The 22,983-nt window shown below is 40.2% G+C and overlaps 2 protein-coding genes across 2 annotated transcripts in view; one reads left to right on the forward strand and one right to left on the reverse strand.

The window, feature by feature from the left end:
* LOC137257761 (uncharacterized) overlaps positions 1-8,645 on the reverse strand; it is a 77,524-nt gene extending 68,879 nt beyond the window's left edge. The window contains exon 1 of the mRNA XM_067795186.1: positions 8,136-8,645. Coding sequence (XP_067651287.1) covers positions 8,136-8,177 — 42 coding nt within the window. The 5' untranslated portion in view covers positions 8,178-8,645. The remainder of the gene's footprint in view (positions 1-8,135) is intronic.
* A 413-nt stretch (positions 8,646-9,058) lies between these two features.
* LOC137257784 (ribosomal RNA small subunit methyltransferase NEP1-like) overlaps positions 9,059-22,983 on the forward strand; it is a 34,789-nt gene continuing 20,864 nt past the window's right edge. The window contains exon 1 of the mRNA XM_067795219.1: positions 9,059-9,194. Within this exon, the coding sequence (XP_067651320.1) occupies positions 9,069-9,194 (126 nt within the window). The 5' untranslated portion in view covers positions 9,059-9,068. The remainder of the gene's footprint in view (positions 9,195-22,983) is intronic.

Below are 22,983 nucleotides of genomic sequence, written 5' to 3' on the forward strand. Positions count from 1 at the left end.
TAGTAATCTGGATGGTTATCCCTTCGCTGCCGTTATCTATACGGCGCCCGCTACCGTGCAGTTTATCATCATCTGTGGATCGCATATCCAACCATAGGGCGTACTTGGTGGTCAGGTATTCACCGATCTGCACGGAGCCGAGGTCCAGGTCCTTTGTTATGTAATCCCCCACTGGTAGTTTTTTTATCTCATCCCACTGCTGGTGTGGTCTCATACCATGACTGAACAGCTGGTTGGGCACGCCCTCGATGGTCACTTCCACCTTTTCAATCTCTGGGTTGAAAAACTTCTCGCTGTCCCTCCGGAATGGATCGTAATACTCCACGGGGACGACCAGGATACCTTTCATCGATCGCGCCGGCACGTTCAGGTTGATATTCCACACAGTGTCGCTCTTATCTCGCACGACTGATCTATGCCTCAGTACGCGATCGTACAGGATAGCCATCTTCCCAGAGTACTGGCTTCGAACCTGCCTGGCCAGCTCCGGGCTAGTGACCATGTCGAACTCCAGAGAGATGTTGTCTATGGCATAACTGGCCTCATCACCGTTCGGCGTACGCACTACTTTGCTATAGTCGTTAAACGTGAGCTCGTATTCGAGCCTATCACCCAGCGCGGCCTGGTAAAACGGCGCGTGTCCCGTGAGCAACTCGAAGTCGAGCGGCACGCAGAATCGATTCCCGTATGTTCGAGCGATGGCCTTTTCACCGTCCGATAGCTTGTCTTGCTGGTCTTGCGTGAAGACGTATCCTATGCGCGCCCGGGTTGATTTGCTGATACCCTGGTACACATCATTGACTCGTTCTCCCTCGCTTTTCCAGAGATCCTTGTAGCAGTGAAACACGTCGCTGTCGTCGATGCTCAGCACCTCGTTACCGCTGATCTTGACGGTCGTTTTCTTGATGATAGCTCGACCCACGTTCCGCACTAGCTCGCGTTTGTCGTTGTCGGAGGTCAACGTGATATTGAACGCCAGTCGAACAGTGCCTGGTACAATGAGGTCATTCTCACCAAGGTTTGGAAATCTAACCAGCAGAGTTTGATTCTGGTCTATCTTGCTGGGATTGTTGGTGATGGTCACCGACTGGCGCACGGCTCTGGCTCCTAATGGCTCTCTCAATCTTCTGAAAGGATCTAATTTTCTGCCGTACATTGTTATATAAAAGAAATATATTTTTAATACTAATGGATGAAGACATAGATATGACGGAGATGCCGGGCGCTAGTGCCCAGGCATTCGATGATGAGCAGGAGACCTCATTTACTAGTTCACCATTGAACCAAGAACTCTTGGAAACAACGGTAAATGATTATTACGAAAGTTTAAGAAGAGATAAAAACTACGTTGAACCACAGGGTCGATACCATAAGAATTTTTTTATTGATACAAAGGGTGTTCTACGCCTTAAGTCTGACCCAGGGGTTGACCTCTTTAACAAGAGCAATAAAAAACCACTGGCCTTGTCAACTCTAGCCAGCCGCCATGGTGTCGAATTTATCCGTGAACATCTAAACATGAATGATTACGGTGGTGCAATACCTAAGGCCGTTAAAGAAGATCTGCAAGCTACCAGATCCCACCTCACCACTAGAGATGAAATGACACCACAGCGTGCTACAGAAGCCTCGGACAGCATAGAAAAACTGTTGAGCACCTACTGGGACAAACCGTTACCGGGGTTTGACTTTCCGGTAAGGGAACTGCGCGGCTTAGACGAAGCCGTGAAACGCGTGCGTGGAGAACTCGTGAACAACATGGGGAAACTGAACGAAATCGACGAGCACATCGCTAGGGAAAAAACCAAACTCAACGAAACTGAAAACGATGATATGAAGCGTCGTATCAATGAACGACTACGCGATTTAGAAGACGAGAGACGTACACGATTGGAAGCCGCTTCCTCGAATCGTGAACAGCTTCGATCCCAGATCAGTCGTATTCGGGAAACAATCGATAGAATACTGAATGAGGATACAACTTTAGCCAACAGGATTCGGATATTGTTCCGGGAGCAAGGGATCACCATCGCCAGCATTCTAACTGCATTGGGTTTCATCATATCAACCCTGGTGGTGTCACTGACAGGGGGAACCCCCACACCTGCTGGCGGGGGAACTCCCACTCCCACAGGCGGTGGTGTTAAAGACTGGATAAAAAAACTCGGGGAAGGCCTAGCTAAACTGGCTGGTAAAGCCGCCGAAGCCCTTCCCAGCATCCTGGGTAGCATCGTCTCGTGGTTGTTGAGCGCTCTGTCTAAAACTGCCATGTGGCTCAGTCAAAACCTGTGGGCAGCCATCGTCGCCGTGGCGGGTCTGGTGTACGTAGCGGCTAAGAAATCTTTAACCAAATAAGTCCCAAAGTTACCCCACCAACCACTAGGGCTGTTTTATTATCAATATGCTGCTGATAGGGGGGTCCCCCCACATGAATATGGGGGTGTGGTGTTGGTTGAATTTTAGGCTCCGGAGGTGGCGCCACTATACCCTTTTCACGTGGTGGGATGTGTGGGATATAGGGGGTGTTAATATCGGGGTTGATACCCAACTTTTGGTCCGCCGTGGCTATGACTATTTTGTTGTTATAACCCACCACTTTTTTTATTCTCAGTTGCATATCACTCGGAGCCATGTACAACCCCACGCCGAACACGTAATTGACTTTCGATCTGGCGCATTCTAACACGTTTTGGTAACGGTCGATGGCCCTCGGGAGATCAACTGGAGAATTGATAGCATCCTCAACGTTGGAAACGAATTGTGTCTGAGCGTCGTAAGCAGTTCCCTTACCGAGGATGTTGGAACGCGTCATCGACTGCGCACCCAACAGCGCCCACACGTACGTTCGAATCGAGTCGTTCAAGCGTATTGTACCAGCACGAGTGAATTCTTTCGATGTTTTTGAGATCATTTTAGTCCAGGCTGTGGCTGCATCAGGATTGGTTTGCTTTATACAGCTGACATGGATCTTTTCATTCGTTGTGGGGCCTGTAAATGTATGACGGTTTGGGTTGTATGAACCATCTTTAGAACCGGCATAATATGTTCCGGACCTGTAGAAGTACACGAGAACTATACCGAGACCATGGTTCACACCAGGAAGGCGAAAGTCTTTATTCGTTGGAATCTCAAACTCCCCACAAATATGTTCATAAGCGCGTCTATCATAGGGGTTATTCGTCATACTCCACGCTTTATCTTGGGGAAGAGGAGCACTTATTTCCTACAATATTCGTCTCGTTTGATAATAAATATGAAACAAAATAACCGCCTTACTCAGTTCGTCTATACCGTAGTCTGGTGTCACACCAGACCCTGTCGTCGCACACCACACAGCAAAGTTGAGTTGGTTCTGCCAAAACTGCATTGGATTTTGATTCCAGTTTACCACCGCCTGCGCGTTATTAACGGACACGATATATTTTTCAAAGATATCAATAAAGGTTGTTTTAAACCCCGTACCATCTGCATTCACCACGATTTTCAAGTGTACTAAATCCATATTATAATATATAATTCATATATTATAATATGTACATAACACTTCCAGGAATAACGAGCGGTGAGGCCGTTCAGCTGACGCACGCGATCGATAACACGTCAGGCCAACTCGAAGTCGCACTCTGCGATATCACCTACCTACCGCAATGGACTAACATTAATATCAGCAACAATAAGCTGTTCGTCAGTGGAACTCGCAGTCAGATAACTGACGGCTACTACAGCGTGTGCTCTCTAAACGACGAGGTCTTCAAACCCCTGGGAGCCGAACTCAAGATGAACGACTCAAACGGCACAGTGGTGTTAATCAACAACGGAAGAACCTCCTTGAGGCTCGGCCGACCATTAGCGAGGATACTCGGTATGTCTCCTGACGAGATAAAACCAACAACAACCGTCACAGGCACGAAGTTACCCGACCTAGTACCGTACCGAGAGCTGTACATTCATCTCGGTCAGGTGAGCACAACGTATAACATTCAAGGAGGTCACCCTTCCACTATACTGAGAGCAGTGCCGGTGAAAACTGAGAAATTCAACGACGGTAGAACCGAGTCGTTTTCACCACGGCAGTATAAGAGATTAACCCAGGGCAACATACCTGAGCTGACAATATCGGTGTTAGATATAAATCATAATCCTGTAAATATAGGATACCTCAGCTTAACGCTTCATGTAAAATGACCAGCGCACAAGGGCCCGGAGTGAAAAAATGCGTCAATATCGGGATCTCCGACCTCGGAGACACGCGCGGTTTCGACGCTCCCGGAGTAGATGGTAAATCGTACGCCTTGCAACTGAAAAACAACATTTACAAACGCGTTGAAATCCCCTCCGGTGGAACCCTAAGTGATATGATAGATACCACAAGAGCAACAGTCAACACTAAGTACGCCCTTGTCAACACCGGTGATAATAATTGGATAATATACCCATCGTTCGGTGGTAAACTGTTCGACTTAGACGATGTTGAGAGCACTACCGTCGTCCAAAACAAACCATATATGCTCGTCTTCACCGAAGATGACAAGTGGGTGTTGTTACCCGATAACGACTGGTTTCTCAATATTAGACTCGTCTCCCCCTACGTGTTCACTGATAACAAAGACAACCACCTAAACAAAGTCGTGAACAATGGAACCCTGCTCGTGGCTTACGTCCCAACTCAGAGACGTAGCATAGTCGTCAGCCCAGTCAACACTATAGCAGCCCACATGCTATCGAGTAAACCAGCCATACAAAACGTGAAATTGCAGTTGGTGTCTGAATTCGAAGGTGTGGTTAAGATACTAGAGAGTCTACCGGCAAACTCAACACTGATCATCAAAGTCTACCTAGGGGAACCATCGGGGAATGATGTCGAGATCGTGAAGGGGATCAAACTCGGGTGGGTGAAACAACACCAGTTTCAAGTTTGCAATGTTTACGTGCGGGTGGGTGTCGACTCCAAGACCAGTCTGCAGGGGGTCAACGTGATCGTGGAAAACAAGATATCACTAATCAATATCTTCCTGCCTGACAACATACACTTCATGGGTATGAAGTTAACCCCTGAATTATTATCAGAAAACCAGTTGGAAATTATATCGTAATAGTATAATAATGACCAGTCATCATCCCAACACTACGCTTAACGACCTAGGAGACACGGAGGGATTCGATCAGCCTGGTGAGGAAGATGAATTATATATCCTGCACTTCAAAGACAACGTGTACAGACGGGTGCCGTTATCAGATTTTAAAGAGCCCAAATGGCTGATCAACTTAACACTCACCTCACCTTATATCACAATAGACGAAAATGCGTGGATCTCTAAGATTAGGAACAACAGCATCTGGGTCGGGGATTTCATTCCGGATGGGAAATTATACATGAGAACTATTATTAACGAAAAAATAAGGTTAATAACTATAGTAAAAAATAAATTAACATTTAGCAATAATACTTATAGCATTGTTGATAGAATATTAAACCCTTTCACACTCATCATAGAAGTCTTATTTAAAAAATTAGACAATGAAAACACCTCAAGAGTACACCAAATTTTACCCGGGGTGTCAATACACTGGGTTGACGAACACCTAGGTCAATATTGTCGTATTGTTATGCAACAGGAAATCCCCTTGGGTCATATAAACCACTTAATAAGCCTCAGTGGGGTTTTTATTACAACAGGAAATTATATTAAACTCTCACCTATTACCATAACTGATGGTCTAGATCTTGTAGACTTCAAATTCATTAATAGACTTTTAACTGAACCCCAATTAAAATATCTTTCAAAATATATATTATAGGATGGGTCTGTACCCAGTCGTAGAGGAAGTAGCGAAGACGCTGGAAACCGTAGATGGGTTCCGCTTGAGGCAGTTATGTGATGTGAAACGCCAACTAGAACAAGACCGTGACACGCGGAAAGCACTATGTAAAAAGTACCATAGAGCTTTCAATATCGTGGACGGGGCTGACACTACCCTTATGGTAACCAGCATGGGACTAGGTGCGGCAGGCGTTGGGTTGTTAGCTACCATCGTGGCCGCACCTATAGTGCTAGGTATTGAAATAACGGCAGGGGTGGCAGGGTTAGCAGGATTGGCGCTTAAGTTAGTATCACGCAGACTTAATCGTAAGGCATTGAAACACGACGAGATCAGGGTTCTGGCCGAAGCAAAGCTGAACACAATGAGTGAGCGTATTTCCACGGCACTCTCTGATAGTAAGATCTCAGAAGAGGAGTTTCGTTCAATCCTCTCTGAACTCAAAAAATATAACGGAATGAGACAAGATATTCGGTCCAAGTCTCGTAAGTCTGCTATCAGCGAGGACGAGAAAAAAAAGTACATAGAACAGGGGATACAAAAAGCCCAGCAAGCCTTTATTATGAACACCAAAGAGATCGTAGGCGGTTCACGTTAAACTGTTTCATCGATATAAACGTGACATAGGCCCCAACTTTTTATAGTGTGAGGTATCTATACCAGCCGGGGGAACACGAGGGCGATAGCCGTAAGCGAGCCACCGATCCTATATGGTCAGTCAAAACTTACAACATAGATAAAGTGGATATGAAAGCCGACGAACCTAACTTGTACTACTTGAGGGATGGGCCGGGTAGGGGATTTGTAAGAGAAGAATTATTGATCGTACCGTACGGCACAGTGTTACCTCCTACCAACACAAAGTAGGCATAGTAATTACCGCCAACTTTTTTGTAGTAGGGGTAATAGTAGCAAGAGCTAAGGGCCCAACCAAAGCCTTATTTAGTAAATAAGGCTTTGTAGAGACATTTCTTGAAAGTGGTCCAGAACCCCTATTCCCTATACTACTAACGTGTATAAGTTTGGTGAAATAAAACAATATATTAGGTAAATATGATCTGTGTTTAAAAAACAACAACATGATGAGCGGCATGCAAATAATAATCTCTGGGTTTTCTGAAATAAAAACCAAATTACATAATAGGTAAGTATGATCAACATTCAACTACGGAAACAAGCCCAGAAGTAGCAGTGGAGAAGTAGGATAGAGTGGGTTGGTCACTTGAATAAACACACAGTATTTCACAATCAAAACAACTCACTACTTCCTGTTCCCACAGAATTGAGCAACATTCAAATACACAGACACAAGACCAGAAGTAGCACTGTAGAAGGTGGATGGGTCACCACCAAAGTAATTAACAAAATCCAATCAAAACAACTCACTAGTTCCAAGTAAATTAACATTCACAACAACTAACTGCAACCGAATGGCTTCGATGAGTAAACAGTGAAAACTGTTTAACAATTTCATTATTTTCTTATTTGCGGAATTCACTGACAAACATATACCTATACAAACAGTTATGGTATATAAAGCTCAAGATGGCAAAAAGAAATCAGTCATTTTATTGTTATTGTTCATAAATATACTAAATTATCTCCCTTGTTCATAAATATATTAAATTATCTCTCTTGTTCATAAATATATTAAATTATCTCTCTTGTTCATAAATATATTAAATTATCTCTCTTGTTCATAAATATATTAAATTATCTCTCTTGTCACAACTCAGTAGTCTTTCTTTCATATATTACGTTGCTTCACGTTTATTACGCCACTGAACACAAAGTGACATTTTTCACAACGAAAGAACAAAACAATCCCTACGTCATCAAATAATCATCATCACAACAAATTTTGTATAAATAATCTAAACACATTTACATAAAGAGGAGATACAGGATAATATTCATTCCTTCTTCAATCACACTTTTCAGGTCCTCAGCTGTTCCAAATTTCATATTGCTGAAAGAAAGCATAGCTTTGTATCACTGAAAACAAAACAAAAAAATCTTCACAATACATAAGCCTGGTGGTTTATCAGAATTAATATGCTTGCAGAATAATATTATTCAATTATATATACACTTCTACGAAATCACCATCTACGAAACAGTCTGGGTTACGAAATCACCGCATCTACGAACTGGTTCAGTCTACGAAAACACCGTCTCCCGTTTCCCTTTAGGACTAATTTCGGAATTTCCATTTAGGGGAACCCCCGCCCCTAAACAAAACATTAAAACAATAAAGGTTGATTCTAATCAGTCCTGCAGTGCTAATTAAGTGACTCGGTAGCTAACAAACTAACCTGAGAATTCCTGGTCCCTGGTCGAGACTGTTTTCGGTTCATTGTAAATGTTTTTCCTATGAAGAAACTTGTCTATAAGTCTGTGACGTCACTGATTAAGTCCAACTCCTTCGCCTTACTACACTGTCTCACACATAGAAAAAATATATTTAAGCATCATAGTTTCTTCTTCAGTGTATAAACAAGTTGAGTCTTCCAGCACTTTTGTGTGTCAAACCGAAACTTTCATAACATCCCACATCTTCGAAATATATTCTTGTGTGAAATCACACAAATGTATTGAATAGTCTTTGCCATTTTTTTTGTTTTTATTCTGTTTTGGTTTTGGGTGTTGTTGTTTTTTGCGTTGCCCCACTGATAAACTGTCTCTGTAAACAAACCATCAGTACATCATTAATCACGGGGCAGCTAAAATGGCTCGGCACAACACATCTTTCCCGCCCCGTATCGATATTGCTTTCGCCAGGTTATCGTTGCATATGACAACAACAAGATGGCGGCCATAGGAACTTATTTTATGGAACAACTTTGAATAAAATTGAATGTCCATACTACAGTCTGTTTTCCCTATAATGAATCTAGGGAAAAATAATTCCTAAAATGAGAAATTCATTGCTTCTGGAAAGTAATGAAAAAATTACTAGATTCCTGTCTTTCGTTATACATGTATGTATCGGCGAATAACTTGATGCGTTTGCCATAAGTGAAACCAGTATGCAAAAATTTAGTATATCAATAAAACCGAATATTGCACATTCAAGTGTTTGTGTAAAATTCATGTAGATTGATTTTGCTGATATTATATTGAACGAAACCCATGTACATGTTTATGTTTTAACGATTATTAAATATGAACGGCATTGCACCCGTTCCATGTTTATCAAGACAAATTAAGTTTCGTTTTTTGTATTATTTGTGCTTTACAGAACAAAGATGGCAGCCCCCAAAGTAAAACGTGCAACTGTGGAAAAGCCACATATTATCAAACATATTTCAAAGTCTACAACGGAAAAGCGTTTGATTGTCATTCTAGAAAATGCATCTCTTGAAACAGTCAAGGTAATCTTTATACAGTGTATACATTTACAAACAAACATCGGTAGTTAGACGTTTCGCTCCTTTGACAAAGACCTTCTGTTTTCGCGCGAGGTGCCCGTCAAATCGCCCCAGCAAATTTGGTTAAATCGCCCCAGATATTTGGTCAAATCGCCCCAGGGGGGTAGTCAAAACGCCCCAGTTTATTCAAAATGGTTTGATATATGCCATAAATGCATGGTTATGTCAACTTCCATACTATATTCTTCACATAATATTATGTGTTATATTATTAGTAATATCCCATGCCTAGGTAACACCGTAATACCAATTATTTGGTAAAGAGTTACAATCTGAATACAGTAAAAGGTTTGTATAAAATATTTATTGTAAATGCTGTAAATGCATAGTTGTTTGTTTGGCATTGTGTAATCATAACATCATGCTTTCCACTCGTCCATGAAATGAGTGGTCTACGGGACTGCTTTCCCTCGGTGTCTCTTTGCAGATGGTGCATGTAAAGGGTATAGGGGAACCTGTCCTGTCCGGAGCATAACTCAGAAACCGTTCAATATTTTTAGACCAAACTTGATAGATGTAGTTATCTCATCCTATGGTTGTGCCTTTTGCTATTTACTGTTTTTATTTTTTGGCATTTATATTTTCTTTGTTTCTCCATGGAACATTTTGGTGTTAGTGAGCAGAACTCAAAAACCGTTCAATATTTTCCTGCAAAACTTGGTAGATATATCAGTGAGAACCTATAACTCATTAAGGCCGAGAGCCACATATATGCGGCAAATTAATTAGCTTCTCACAGCGAGAGCCGCGTATTGGGGGTAATAAAAAGCACCTCTTATTCAGCGAGAGCCGCATATTGGGGGTTATGAAAAGCACCTCTCATTCAGCGAGAGCCGCATATTGGGGGTTTTACATTTTAAATTCGTGCTGTACCTATAATTTCAATCAATTTAGCAGTAATGATCAAAGATTAACCTTTCTTACGAGAGAGGTTACTTTCTGTGTTAATCAGAAGAACTATTAATGTGTTTTGATAACAATTTCTTGCAATGTCGGGGGCTTATACAGGCAAATGAACACGTCTGCAAGAAAAGGGATTATGAGTTGTTGTTACAGGAGATACGTGTTTGTTACTCGTCATTGGGAGTGAATACTAAGATACTATGTTTGCACACTGATTGAATTAACGGTGACAAGGTTACAAAACCTTCTTCTAAATGAAATCATTCATTTATTCGCTGTAATAGTTCATATAATGAATCGTAGACATAAATAGCAATACTGTATTACACTCGTGTAGATTTGAAATAAACCAAGTTACTAATTTAGACCTAATTCATTTGCGACTGTTGACTTTTAAAGTTGACAATAATACATAATCGAATATGAAGTGATAACTCTTGCATCTACTCATAATATACATATATAGTACACATAATCCATACAAAGGTAACTGGGGTATTTTGTTCAAGCTGTTTCATGCTTATTTGAAATGTGATTTTTCAATGCAATTTACATAAGCATTGTGTAAGAAACGTTTGTATTTCATCCCTGTAATTATCTTATCCTGTGTAATGATCACGTGTATCAGATCCATCGTCAATAAAAGGAGGATAATATATCAGTTACGGAATTGATGCGTGTAATCATTCAATGAGACAACACTAAATATATGAACACCTCTTTCAACCTCAAAATAACAGACTCTGGTCGATTGCATGTCCAGGTAAACTTTTGTCCCGTGACAAGTGTAAAACAAACTTATGCGCTGTTACATCATTGGACAACCTGTTTTGTGGAGTCACGCCCATTGCCAATCTTCTGAACCTCGTTTGCTTTCAAAACAAATAGACGTATGCCAGTCTTCATAAATATTTGGCGAGATTCAACTACAAGTGTATACATCACAATAAATCAGTATCGTGTTACTTTTTTAATTCCATAATACGTGTATTTGAATTATGATATTTATTCGTAACAATGTACAGATTATATTGAAATGTTCGGCAAGCCATTATGTTTGATGTACAAGTAGTGTGCGCAAAAAGTATACCCAAATAAATACTATCTCTACTCAATGATTGGATTGGGTTATCCGGGGTAAAAATAATCGGATTGTAGCGCTTTGAGCGCTTCAAAAAAAAATAAATAAACTCGTCAAAGTGCTTGCTCCTACGTGTACATTTCAGGCATCCTAACGATGATGTATGTTCACGATACACAAACTTTTTCATGATAGCTAGAGTTGATAAAGCCGAAATCTAGCATATCGATTGGTCAACGATCTAACCAATAGTCAATCTGTATCCAAGCTGTCTAGTGACCGAACGTACTCTTCAGAAATTTAGCCCACGCCCCATCACCTGTCATTTCCAATGTGACAGGTATCTCATGATACGATTGGTTATAGATAACAAATCAGGGACTATATTGAACAGTTAAGATACAAAACGTCCTATTCGGGAACTTTGATGACCCCCATCCCATGACCCTTTGTCTTATGTATGTGCAAGGAATATCATTATTCAATATGTATGCATGTATGTTCGTATATTTTCTGCGTTAAATCTAGATGAACCAAAGCGACAAACTGAATCTGGTATATGTAAGTCACAGACTAGCTTATTAGTACTTTCCTGAAAGTATTCAGTATACACTAGCAATGTATCAGCAAAAATGCTTCTTTCATAGATTATTATGCATGTGCGTAAATTCGTCTTTACTGCCATTGACATAGATGTTTTGAACAATTTAATCTCTCACAATGATATGAGAGGGACATCATTTGGTTTAAATATGTCTTACATACAATGAAACGGACTGGCAAACGTCGAGACATCAAATGCAGATGTTCAAGCTGTGATGTGTTTTTGTGCGTTGACTGTTTTGAGGCCTACCAAAAAGACTTGTTCCAAGGACGATAACGCTTTATGCACTAGTTGTGTTGTACAAATGGTACCGTATACCATTCTTGTCAGTTGTTGGGCACAATGTGTGAAGCCCACGCGATACTGCTGGAATATAGCTAAAATCGCCGTAAAACTAAATTCACTCATTCTCTTCAATTGTTGCATTTCAGTCGTTATTGTTTTACATTTCCAAAATACTAAGACATGCGTGTTCACCATCTGAGAACGAATACACTCATCATAGTGTCAGTCTACTCCCATATGTCTTATGTGTTTCTTTCATACATCATTACAGTAACTGATGTTATGTTTACAATACACAAATTGTTGCATGATAGTTGAGACAGCCGAAACACAACATAGCCATTGGTCAACGATAAAGCCAATAATCAATCTCTACCCTATCACTTTGAGTGTCCAAACGTGCTCTTCAGAAATTTAGGCCACGCCCCATCACCTTGCCCTTCCTATGTGACAGGTTCTCACGATACGATTGGTCAAAGTATCAGCCAATATAATGAGTGAGATATAAAACATTACATTCGGAAAACTTTATCCCATCACACGATGGGAAGCTTTGTTTAACGTTGAGTGATGATAAATGTATCATGCAATATGTATGTGTATGAATGGTGATGTATGTTTGCAGCGTTAAGTTCAGATGAACAAAGTGACAAACTATAAATCTCTATATGTTCCATGTTACTTACACACCTATTGATACTTTCCTTGAAATAGACAGTAAGCACGAGCAATGTATTGGCAAAAAATATAGACGATTATAATGCAAGACCCCCTCTTTATAAACTCTATTGTAAATAATATATTATAATTCAGTCCATACGATGAGAGAAACTGGAGGAATTTGTATATTTGTTCATCTCGTACGTACAAAGACCGCGTAGGTGTTGATAAAAATACAGCACACACTGGCAAAGGGGTATGAGGGACACAGGTAATAAATTACATGAAATGCTGTAATATATGTATTCACATCGGCCTCTTTCCCATTTACATCTTTACGACACAATTAAATAATCAGTACTTGTTTGTGAGACTAGACAGTTTCCTGTCATATCCGAGACCTGCCAGGGAAATCAGGCATGATTAGCACTAATTAGCCTCGTCGCAGCAATCAGGCAGTCAGCGAGGGGTGCCAGGTGTTGGGCAGTGGAGTGGCTCCAGGGCTTAATGAGTTAAGTGGTGCCTTTTGCTATGTACAGGTTCTTGTGAAGTATTGTTTTCTCGGTTTCCATGGAAATGTTTCGGACCTAGTCTGAAAAGTGAGAGGTGTGTTTCGTTTCCAGAGAAGAACTCAAAAACTTCTTAATATCTGTCAATAAAACTTTCTAGATATGTGTGGCAGACCCCAAAGTGGTGCCTTTTGCTCTCTACAGGTTTTTGTGATTTTGATAAGTATTATACCATACTTGTTGACCAAACCTATGAATTTACGGCCTCACTTTTTGACAAAAGTAATTTAAAAAAAATAGCAAATTGTTTTCATAAGTATTATACTCTACTTGTTGAGAAAACCTATGCATTTACGGCCGCACTTTTTGACAAGAGCAGCTGTAGATTGTTTTGATATGTATTAAGTCCCATACTAGCTGACAAAAACTGTACATTTACGGCCAAAAAAACATTCTATACAAGCCTTTTATTTAATTCTTGTAATTTAGAAAAGCATAGATAACACGCAAATAATTGGTGTTATATGTGTTGTCTATCCATGAATATTACTTTTGCTCTTATCAGTTTACTAGTTAAATATTTATCAGAAACATTACTACATAGTATTATGTGAAGGCTGTAACATTGAAATTTTATACAGATTGTAATTCTTTACCAAATAATTGGTATTACGGTGTTACCTAGGCATGGGATATTACTAATAATATAACACATAATATTATGTGAAGAATATAGTATGGAAGTTGACAAAACCATGCATTTATGGCATATATCAAACCATTTTGAATAAACTGGGGCGTTTTGACTACCCCCCTGGGGCGATTTGACCAAACCTGGGGCGATTTGACCAAATATCTGGGGCGATTTGACCAAATTTGCTGGGGCGTTTTGTCGCTGGGGCGATTAGACTGGCACCCTTCGCGCGCACCTGTTTGTGTTTTTTCCTCTCGTGATCAGAGAATCATTTGTCAATCGAAATATAACGAACTATCTTTTCAAACCGGCTAGAATACAGCTTGGAGCAGCAACTCGGTCTTTGGCGATTTTATTAAAAACAAGAAGTGCATCCCCTCGAAAGGCCTGTGTACATGCCTCCCACACACATCAGAAATGTGGACAGAAGTTTCTGATGCTCGTGAGACTTTTAAAATAATATATATTCGATGATGAGTGCGAAATTGTCCTGTTTTTGATCACGTCGCGGTGATTTGGTGATGCACCTTTGTAGGTTATATATTAAAGGGGTTAGATAGTAAACCGGGACTTAGTTTACTGATCTTTTGGACCCGCGGTGGGCGCCTGTGATCTAGAAGGGGTTGCCCAAGGGCTAAGGATCTTGAAGAGGGGTGCCCAAGGGCTAAGGATCTTGAAGAGGGGTGCCCAAGGGCTAAGGATCTTGAAGAGGGGTGCCCAAGGGCTAAGGATCTTGAAGAGGGGTGCCCAAGGGCTAAGGATCTTGAAGAGGGGTGCCCAAGGGCTAAGGATCTTGAAGAGGGGTGCCCAAGGGCTAAGGATACAGTAGCACTCTCATTAGCAAGTGCTCAGCAGTCCCTGGATAGCGCACCGGGTAAACTGCACTCTAGCCGTTTAAATATACATAATTCATGGTAAGAGTTCCGCCCATACCCCCTGACCCTATCAAAAACTAAAATTGCTAAAGGACATGCATGCCTCACCCTAAATATAGATTCAATAAAATAGAACAGGTATTAAACACAATGAACTTATTTCAGTGTTGTAATATTACACCGGGGAAGGACTCCCTTTTACTGTGTGAAAAGAGAGGGCTACGGGCGGAACTCTTTCCTTATTCATATGTCTTTGCATGTAATATTGATGTTTGAAAATATAATTGCGAATGTTAGTGTCGATAATAGGCGAGTGAAGATGCAAGTGCTGCTGAACATGGAGATACTGTGGTAGAGGACATTTTATGTAATCCTTGTAAGAACATAAACGATCGATTGCAAAACTATACAATGTTAAACTCTACTAACACATGTACTTACATCTAGTTGTGTCGTATCCACAAAATTGGCACATTAATCATGTTAATTCAATATAAGCATAGCACATAAATCCCACATCATAAATTCACATTCACCTAAGGTATCTGACACTGCAAACTACAGTTTCTGAGACCGTTTGAAGTGCCAAACTATCGATAGCAAAAGTGCAATCGATGCTAAGTCATTTCTCCCAGATACTGTAAGATTGTGGAATTCTTCGTCTACTGATCATAGAGAATCGGCTACTCTGGGTAGTTTTAAGAACAAAATTAGTGTGTCATATAATAATCAAACCTACTTTAATTTAAACTCAGGGTCAAGATTCTGTCAGATTATCTATGTCAGATTATTCGTGCCTCAGGCTCAGTTGCTGTGATTTAAATGCACATAAATATAAGTTATCATGCGAGTGTGTTTTGGGGTGGTTAATATCCTGCACTGGGAATAAACATTGTATTTAGCAAGCCTTGCTCGGTGACGCGGTTCCTACTAATTACGGAGATGACTGCATTTGGTCATCTAGTTCCCAGTACATTTTTATGTTAAAGCACATTTGGTTGTCGACAAATTTTAGCTAATGTTTGAAAAATAACCACAAACTCGAGTGGAACGTCTGAAACCTTCAAGCAACCCTTTGAACAACAAATACAATTTAATGTTAGCGTGAGTTTGTGCACCTGGATTCCAGTTCCGTTCTCTCGTTAACACTGATATTTCGATCGGGGAACTGATGTTTGTATCTCACTTTGTAGTCTACTCCATCTATCATAACCAGGTTGAGATCAAAGCACTGACAGTCCTGCCGTCCATTCGAACAGATCGACGACCCTCGGCACCGTGTTTGTTTACACTGTGACAGTAGTCCCTAAAATTTGCATATGACCTCTCTAATTTGCATCGGTATCCGTATATGACCCCAATGGATACCGAAAATATCCGTCTTCTTTATCCTGTTGAGAACACTACCAATTGTTTGATAAATATGAACAATTTTTATCTTCCAATCCATCTTGTTCTTGTGGCTACTCTTACAAAGATCCGAGTCACTATTTCTTTTCATGCTTTATTACTCTGACATAAGACATAAAATGCACTTCTATAGCAAAGGATATGATATCAAATCAATACTATGCAGCCACTCTAGTGGATCCACTAACGATAAACATGATTTGTGTTGTAATAGTAAGAAAGAAATTGCACTTCCGACACTGATGATCTTCATGTTATAGGTTGTTGTCAAGTTTTAATTGTTGATTGTTACAGTCTCAGAAAACTGTTGTTTATTGTTTGACATGTGCATGCTTTTCTCCTCACGACTGTTTTATTTGTATCCTGGAGTGGTATTAACATAAGCAATATGTTGCTTGTTTACCAATCCAGTTGGTTTATACCCAGACTGTCAACAACCAAGAACGATCCGTCCAAATTACTTGTCAACAGTCCGGGGAAAGGGAGATGATGTTCCACATGAGTGACTTCACGCTCAGTGTGCTCGCAGTTAACAAACCAATTAACTCATTAAGCCTGAGAGCCACTTCACTGCTCAACACCTGGAACCCTGTGCTGATTGCCTGGCTGGCTGTGGCGAGACTAATTAGGGCTAATCACGCCTGATATCCCGGACAGGTTTCATATGAGATAGTCCTGATTGTTTTATTATTTAATTGTGTTGTAAAGATATATGTTGAAAGAAAGCAGGAGTGAATACATATCATATATGTTACATTTCACGTAATTTTATTGCACTTTCTCTGGTAGATCTTTGGTGGCATGTACAGATATATTTTCTTGTAATATGTATTTATTCTTTGTATTTAAGACATGAGACATTCTTAAACAAATTGTCCCTCTAAATTGTGTGAGGTTAAATTGTACAAAGCATTTATGTCAGTGGCAATAAAGAATTTACTTACATGCTATCTATGAAAGAAGCATTTTCGGTGATACATTGCTAGTGTATATTAGGAAAGGAAAGTACTAATACGCTAGTCTGTGATTTACATGGAGCAGATTCACAGTTTATTCGCTTTGGTTCATCTAGATTTAACATGTTTAACGCAGAAAACATACATGTATACATATTGTATAATACTATTCCTTGCACATATATATATATATATAAGACAAAGGGTCATGGGATGGGGTGTCATCAAAGATCCCAAATAGAATGTTTTGTATCTCATCTGTTCAATATAGTGGCTGATTTGTTATCTATGACCAATTGTATCATGAGATACCTGTCACAGAGGAAATGACAGGTGATGGGGCGTTGGCTAAATTTCTGAAGAGCACGTTTGGTCACGAGACAGCTTGGTTACAGATTGATTATTTGCTTGATCGTTGACCAATTGATATGCTGGATTTTGGCTTTATCAACTCTAGCTGTCATGAAAAAGTTTGTGTATCGTGAACATACATAATCGTGAGGATGCCTGAAATGTACACACAGGACTAACAACCACTTTGGCAAGTTTATTTTTCCTTAAAGCGCTCAAAGTGCCACAATACAATTATTATTACCCCAGATAACCCAATCCAACCGTTTAGCACACCCCAGAAGTACATCAAACATAATGGCTTGCTGAACATTTAAATATAATTTGCACTTTGTTACGAATGAATATCCTAATTGAAATACATGTATTATAGTATTTATAATATGACACAATACTGATTTATTATAATGTATACACTTGCAGTTGAATCCCCCCAAATATTTATGAAGATGGGCATGCCTATATTTATTTTGAATGCCAACAAGGTTCAACAAGATCGATAATGGTCGTGACTGTCACTTCATAAAACAGGTTGTCCAATGATATAACGGTGCATTAGTTTGTTTTACACTTGTCGGGACAAAACTTTCAACAAGGGCGTAACTTGACATGCATTCTGCCACAGGTTGCTCAAATATCTCATTACTGTTGTCTGAGTGAATTGTATTATCCTGCTTTTATTGACGATGGGTCCAATAGAGACACTGATAATTACACTGGATCAGATAATTACAGACATCAAATACAAACACAATGCTGATGTAAATTGCATTGAAAGGTAACATTTCAAATCAACATTCAACAACACAAACTTTCAACAGCTTGAACAAAATTTGTATGGTTTATGAGTAATTTATATATTATGAGTCGATGCAAGAGTTTTCATGTCATACTCAGTTATGTAATATCAACTTTAGAATTATGAAAAATCAATAGTGAATGCTTTGTATGTCCTTGTCATTTCGCATCTTGTTTTATATTTATTAGGTAGTATTTGCATTTTGATGAAGGTTTTGTAACCTCATCACCGTTAATTCAAACAGTGTGCAAAAACAGTATTTTAGTATTCACTTCCAATGACGAGTAACAAACACTTACCTCCTGCAACAACATTTCATAACCCCTTTCTGGCAGACATGTGTTCATTTACCTGATTAAGCCCATGACATTGCTAGCAATTGTTATGAAAACACTATAATACTTCTCCTGATTAACACAAAAGGTAATTTCTCTCGTAAGAAAGGCTAATCTTTGATCAGTACTACTAAACTGATTGCAATAATTGGTACAGTACAAATTCCAAATGTAAAACGCACATGTGAGTCTCTCGCTGAATGAGAGGTACTTGCTGCTGACGAACATTTGCGGCTCTCGCTGAATAAGAGATGCTTTTGTTACCGCCCATATGTGGCTTTCGCTGTCAGAAGTTAATTAATTTGCAGCACATACGCGTCTCTCGGCCTTAATGAGATAAAAACACAGTGTGATATCAACAGTGCACCATATGTTTATTATACCCCACAAAGTAACGGGGTATATAGCGTTCATTCGGACCATATACATTCGCACAATATGTTTTGATACAGATATATAATATATAAGTGATAAAGGTATTAACACTTGAGAATTGTGACGATAAAGTCCATTTCAGTAATGTGAATGTTCAGCCAAGATGAAGCAACTCTGACATGTGATCCTTGTACTGTAGTTCAAGTCAGTACGTCTGTTGGCAAGATCGGCCTTCAACCAAATATACTGGACTGTACATCTCCAGTATGTTTTCAGAGCTCTGCCTCTGTTGACTCTGTACTTGAATCCATTGTGGTAAAGATTCTGACCTCCATTAATGTTGTCAGTCAGTGTACCCCGTGCCATAGCATTTGCCATTTTTACAGTGATAACAACAGTTTCCTGATCTATTATATATTCACAAAAGATACGTTTTCAACAGGATTTCAATAATCCTGCTATTCCCAATTTCACAACATAATTTCCATGGAATTTTTTGTTTTGTGGCATGTGAAACTCCAAAATGGTTATCCTTCCACTTGCATAACGTAAAATAATAGTCTGTTTGCAGTCTTAATTCTCTTTCAAATTGTTAAAATGATTAACTTAATTCATTTCCTCATGATATGTGCATAACGTAAAATAATAGTTTGTTTGCAACCTTATATTTCTTACAAATTGTTAAAAAGACTCAGGATTGACTAAGTCACTAAGCAAACATTCTTTAACACCATCATGGTTTGTTGACCACTCTCTCGATTTTACTCTATCAATGATTAGCAACATCATAATTTTCAGTTGTCGACAGATAGGGCTGACACCATCCGATTCCTCTTCTGGAAATAAATATGTTTAAACCATGAATTCATGTTTCACCTTTGTTCTGCCAAAGTTTCCAGGAACGAATTCACAAATTATGTCATCCTTCATATTTTCTCACGATTCCATGTGTAGAACATTTGTCAATATTTTCAACACACCTTAACCACCTTTCACAACATGAATTCTGTTAACATTATGAAAAGTAAAACATTCTTCAGCTCCCAAATTAAACTGATAATTTTTCCTTATCCTGACTCATGCTAATTGCTTATCTCCTCATCCCTGGAGAAGGTAGTGGAACACCTGAAAATCCCTTGAAGTTCCCTTCTAAAAGAAGCGGACGTATAATACACTCACCAATGTGTAGCCTCCCCTTTCCCACATGACCGGCCACATGACTGGCCATGCTTGTCACTCTCTCCTTATCGCCCGACGTGGGCGGTCCCGATACAGCGATAAGTTCTTTCTTATTTTGGTCTTTAAACTAAATTCTGCTCGTATTCGCTTTTTGGATATGTATATGCATTATATGTTATCAAATTTGTCATAATTATGTCATATTAAGCATGTATTTCTTCAATTGAGACTTAGTCCCAATTGATGAAATCGTGTCTGCTATGTAGATTGCAGCTGTCGGCATTTGATCCTCATTTAATTTGCCCAACATGCAAACCATTTGTTCTTCTAATAATCGTTGTAAATTTTGTATAGAATTGTCTGATTCAGAATTTCACGGTCTGTTTACAGACATGCTAGGGACAAGCAACGGTGACTTGCATTAGTCATGTCTAAAACAAGTGATTTAAATTCGGGTAATTTGTTAACCACATCTGCTGAGATTCATTCAGACAACATAGAATCGCCAGACAACACAGACTCCATCAACAGTAGATATAGATCAACCGTCACTACAAACTTTGCATTTTGACCCAGGAGTCTTCATGCAACAGCTCACAATGCAAATGATGAATCTCATGGAGCGACGTTTAGAAGAGGAGAGATGAGTGCACTCGTCATCATCATTTGACTACAGCTCAGCACGGCACTCGCGCCAGAGGATGAAGAGTCTCCCTCTTCACGTCGAGAGAGAGAACCAACCACGCCAAGTTAGTGTACTCGCGGGAGTGAGGATTCGCGCTGGCGTGGGTGCGCTCGCGATAGTGAGGAGTCACGCTTGCGTGGGTGCACTCACGCCGGTGAGGATTCCCGCTTGTTTGAGTGTACTTGCGGGTTCACTCATCAACGCAGAAGGTCTTCGTCACTCTCCCCAATTCATCGAAGGCGCTGTCGACAATCATCACCCCCGATAACCATGAACTCTTATAGGAGAGATTGTCAACATGGAATGAATGCTTCACACTCATGGAAGGATGAAGATAGACATTATCGATTGTCATCATCGGAGGAAGCCCTATTTTCGGACACTGAGGTTACATCATGGACCACAAATGGACTTGACTTAGCTTCACCATCCAAGGACGCTAACAAAGCAAATAGCTATATGATGAAGGATGACGACATTGATACACTTACGTTCCTGCCGATACCTCCGATATCTACAATTCCTGAAATGGTATCTACGGCATTTAAATCAGCAACTAAGTTTCAACAACACCATGTACCGTCGTTAACTCAGAAGGATCAGCAATTTATGGCCAATCACTTGGCATCTACTACAGCGGGATTGAAATTACTTTGTCGACAAGGTCTACTATCTACAGTGCCATGGGATGAGAACTTTACCAAACCTTTGTATCAAGTTCCATGGTCAGCACCTACTCTCTTCGATGGGAAGATTGAAGAGGTAGCTACGACGGTTGCTAAAAACTCCAAAGAAGTCATGATGATCAAGTCTATCGACACTCTGACATCAGTACTTAAGCAGACTAATCAATGTTACACCCTTAAGTCCAAGTTCTCCAGGGTTCAAAGAGCAAGAGATAAAACGTTCAATACTGCATAAACAGAGGACATCTTCTTTTTGTCGCTCCCGTGGAGGAAACAAGCACCCCCCAGACATCCAGCAGTACGTCTAGGGGTGGGAGAAGAGGACGTTATTGAAGATCAGGTTCGGAACAACTGGAGTCTTCCACCCCCAGCCGTTCCCGTACAACCATCTCAAGTGGGTGGACGTCTTCTACTGTACTGGGAAAACTGGAGAGTCCTCATAGACGACTAAGTCATGAAAATTCTGAGAGAGGGCTACAAGATCTTGCTGAGAACTATTCCACCGCTCACAAAAACAGTAAATGAGCAGTAGAAGTTATAGAGCCACAGAGTCTGATGCCTGGTTTCTATTCCCCAATCTTCCTGGTACCCAAGAAGAATTCCAAAGAGAAATTTCGACTTATATACAACATGCAGGTATTCAACAAGAACTTCCTTCAAAAACCAGAGCGTTTCAAGATGGTACATCTACCTCAACCACGACTCCTTATTCGTCCAGGAGATTATCTCGCCAGCATCAGTTTACAAGGTGCATACCTGCACATCCTGATTCATTGAGAGTCCAGGAAATATTTGCGCTTCCTTTTCAATGGTCAACACTACCAATGGAAAGTCCTACCATTTGAAATATCTTCGGCTCCGTGGCTGTTTACACGGGTAACCAAGACCATAGTCAACTATCTACACCTGAGGGGGTTCCACAGTGCCTTTTATCTGGACGATGGCATACAAGCGCATCAAGAGAAAAGTCAACTCAAACTGCAGTTAGATTTCGCAATCAGGCTACTAACACAACTGGAGTGGTTAGTAAACCACATGAAGTCGGAGGTAGAACCTCAATGAGATCTCAGTTTCCTCAGGATTCGTTTCATCACAACATCGAATCAGATTGTCGTCCCAGAGGACTGATGTGTCAAGATTCAAGACATGATAAATCAAGCTCTACTCTCTCCGCTGACACTTTGACAATGGCAGTGTCTATTGGGTCTCCTCACGTCAGCACAAGACATGACCAGAAGGGGAAGACTACAACTACACCCGTTACAACGTTTCTTGAATCTTCATCTCAACAACAGAGGTCATATTCCACTCCCAGACAACCTGAAGCTTGTTTTACATTGGTGGA

The sequence above is a fragment of the Haliotis asinina genome, chromosome 1 (genome assembly GCF_037392515.1).
Source record: "Haliotis asinina isolate JCU_RB_2024 chromosome 1, JCU_Hal_asi_v2, whole genome shotgun sequence".
Lineage (NCBI taxonomy): Eukaryota > Metazoa > Mollusca > Gastropoda > Lepetellida > Haliotidae > Haliotis > Haliotis asinina.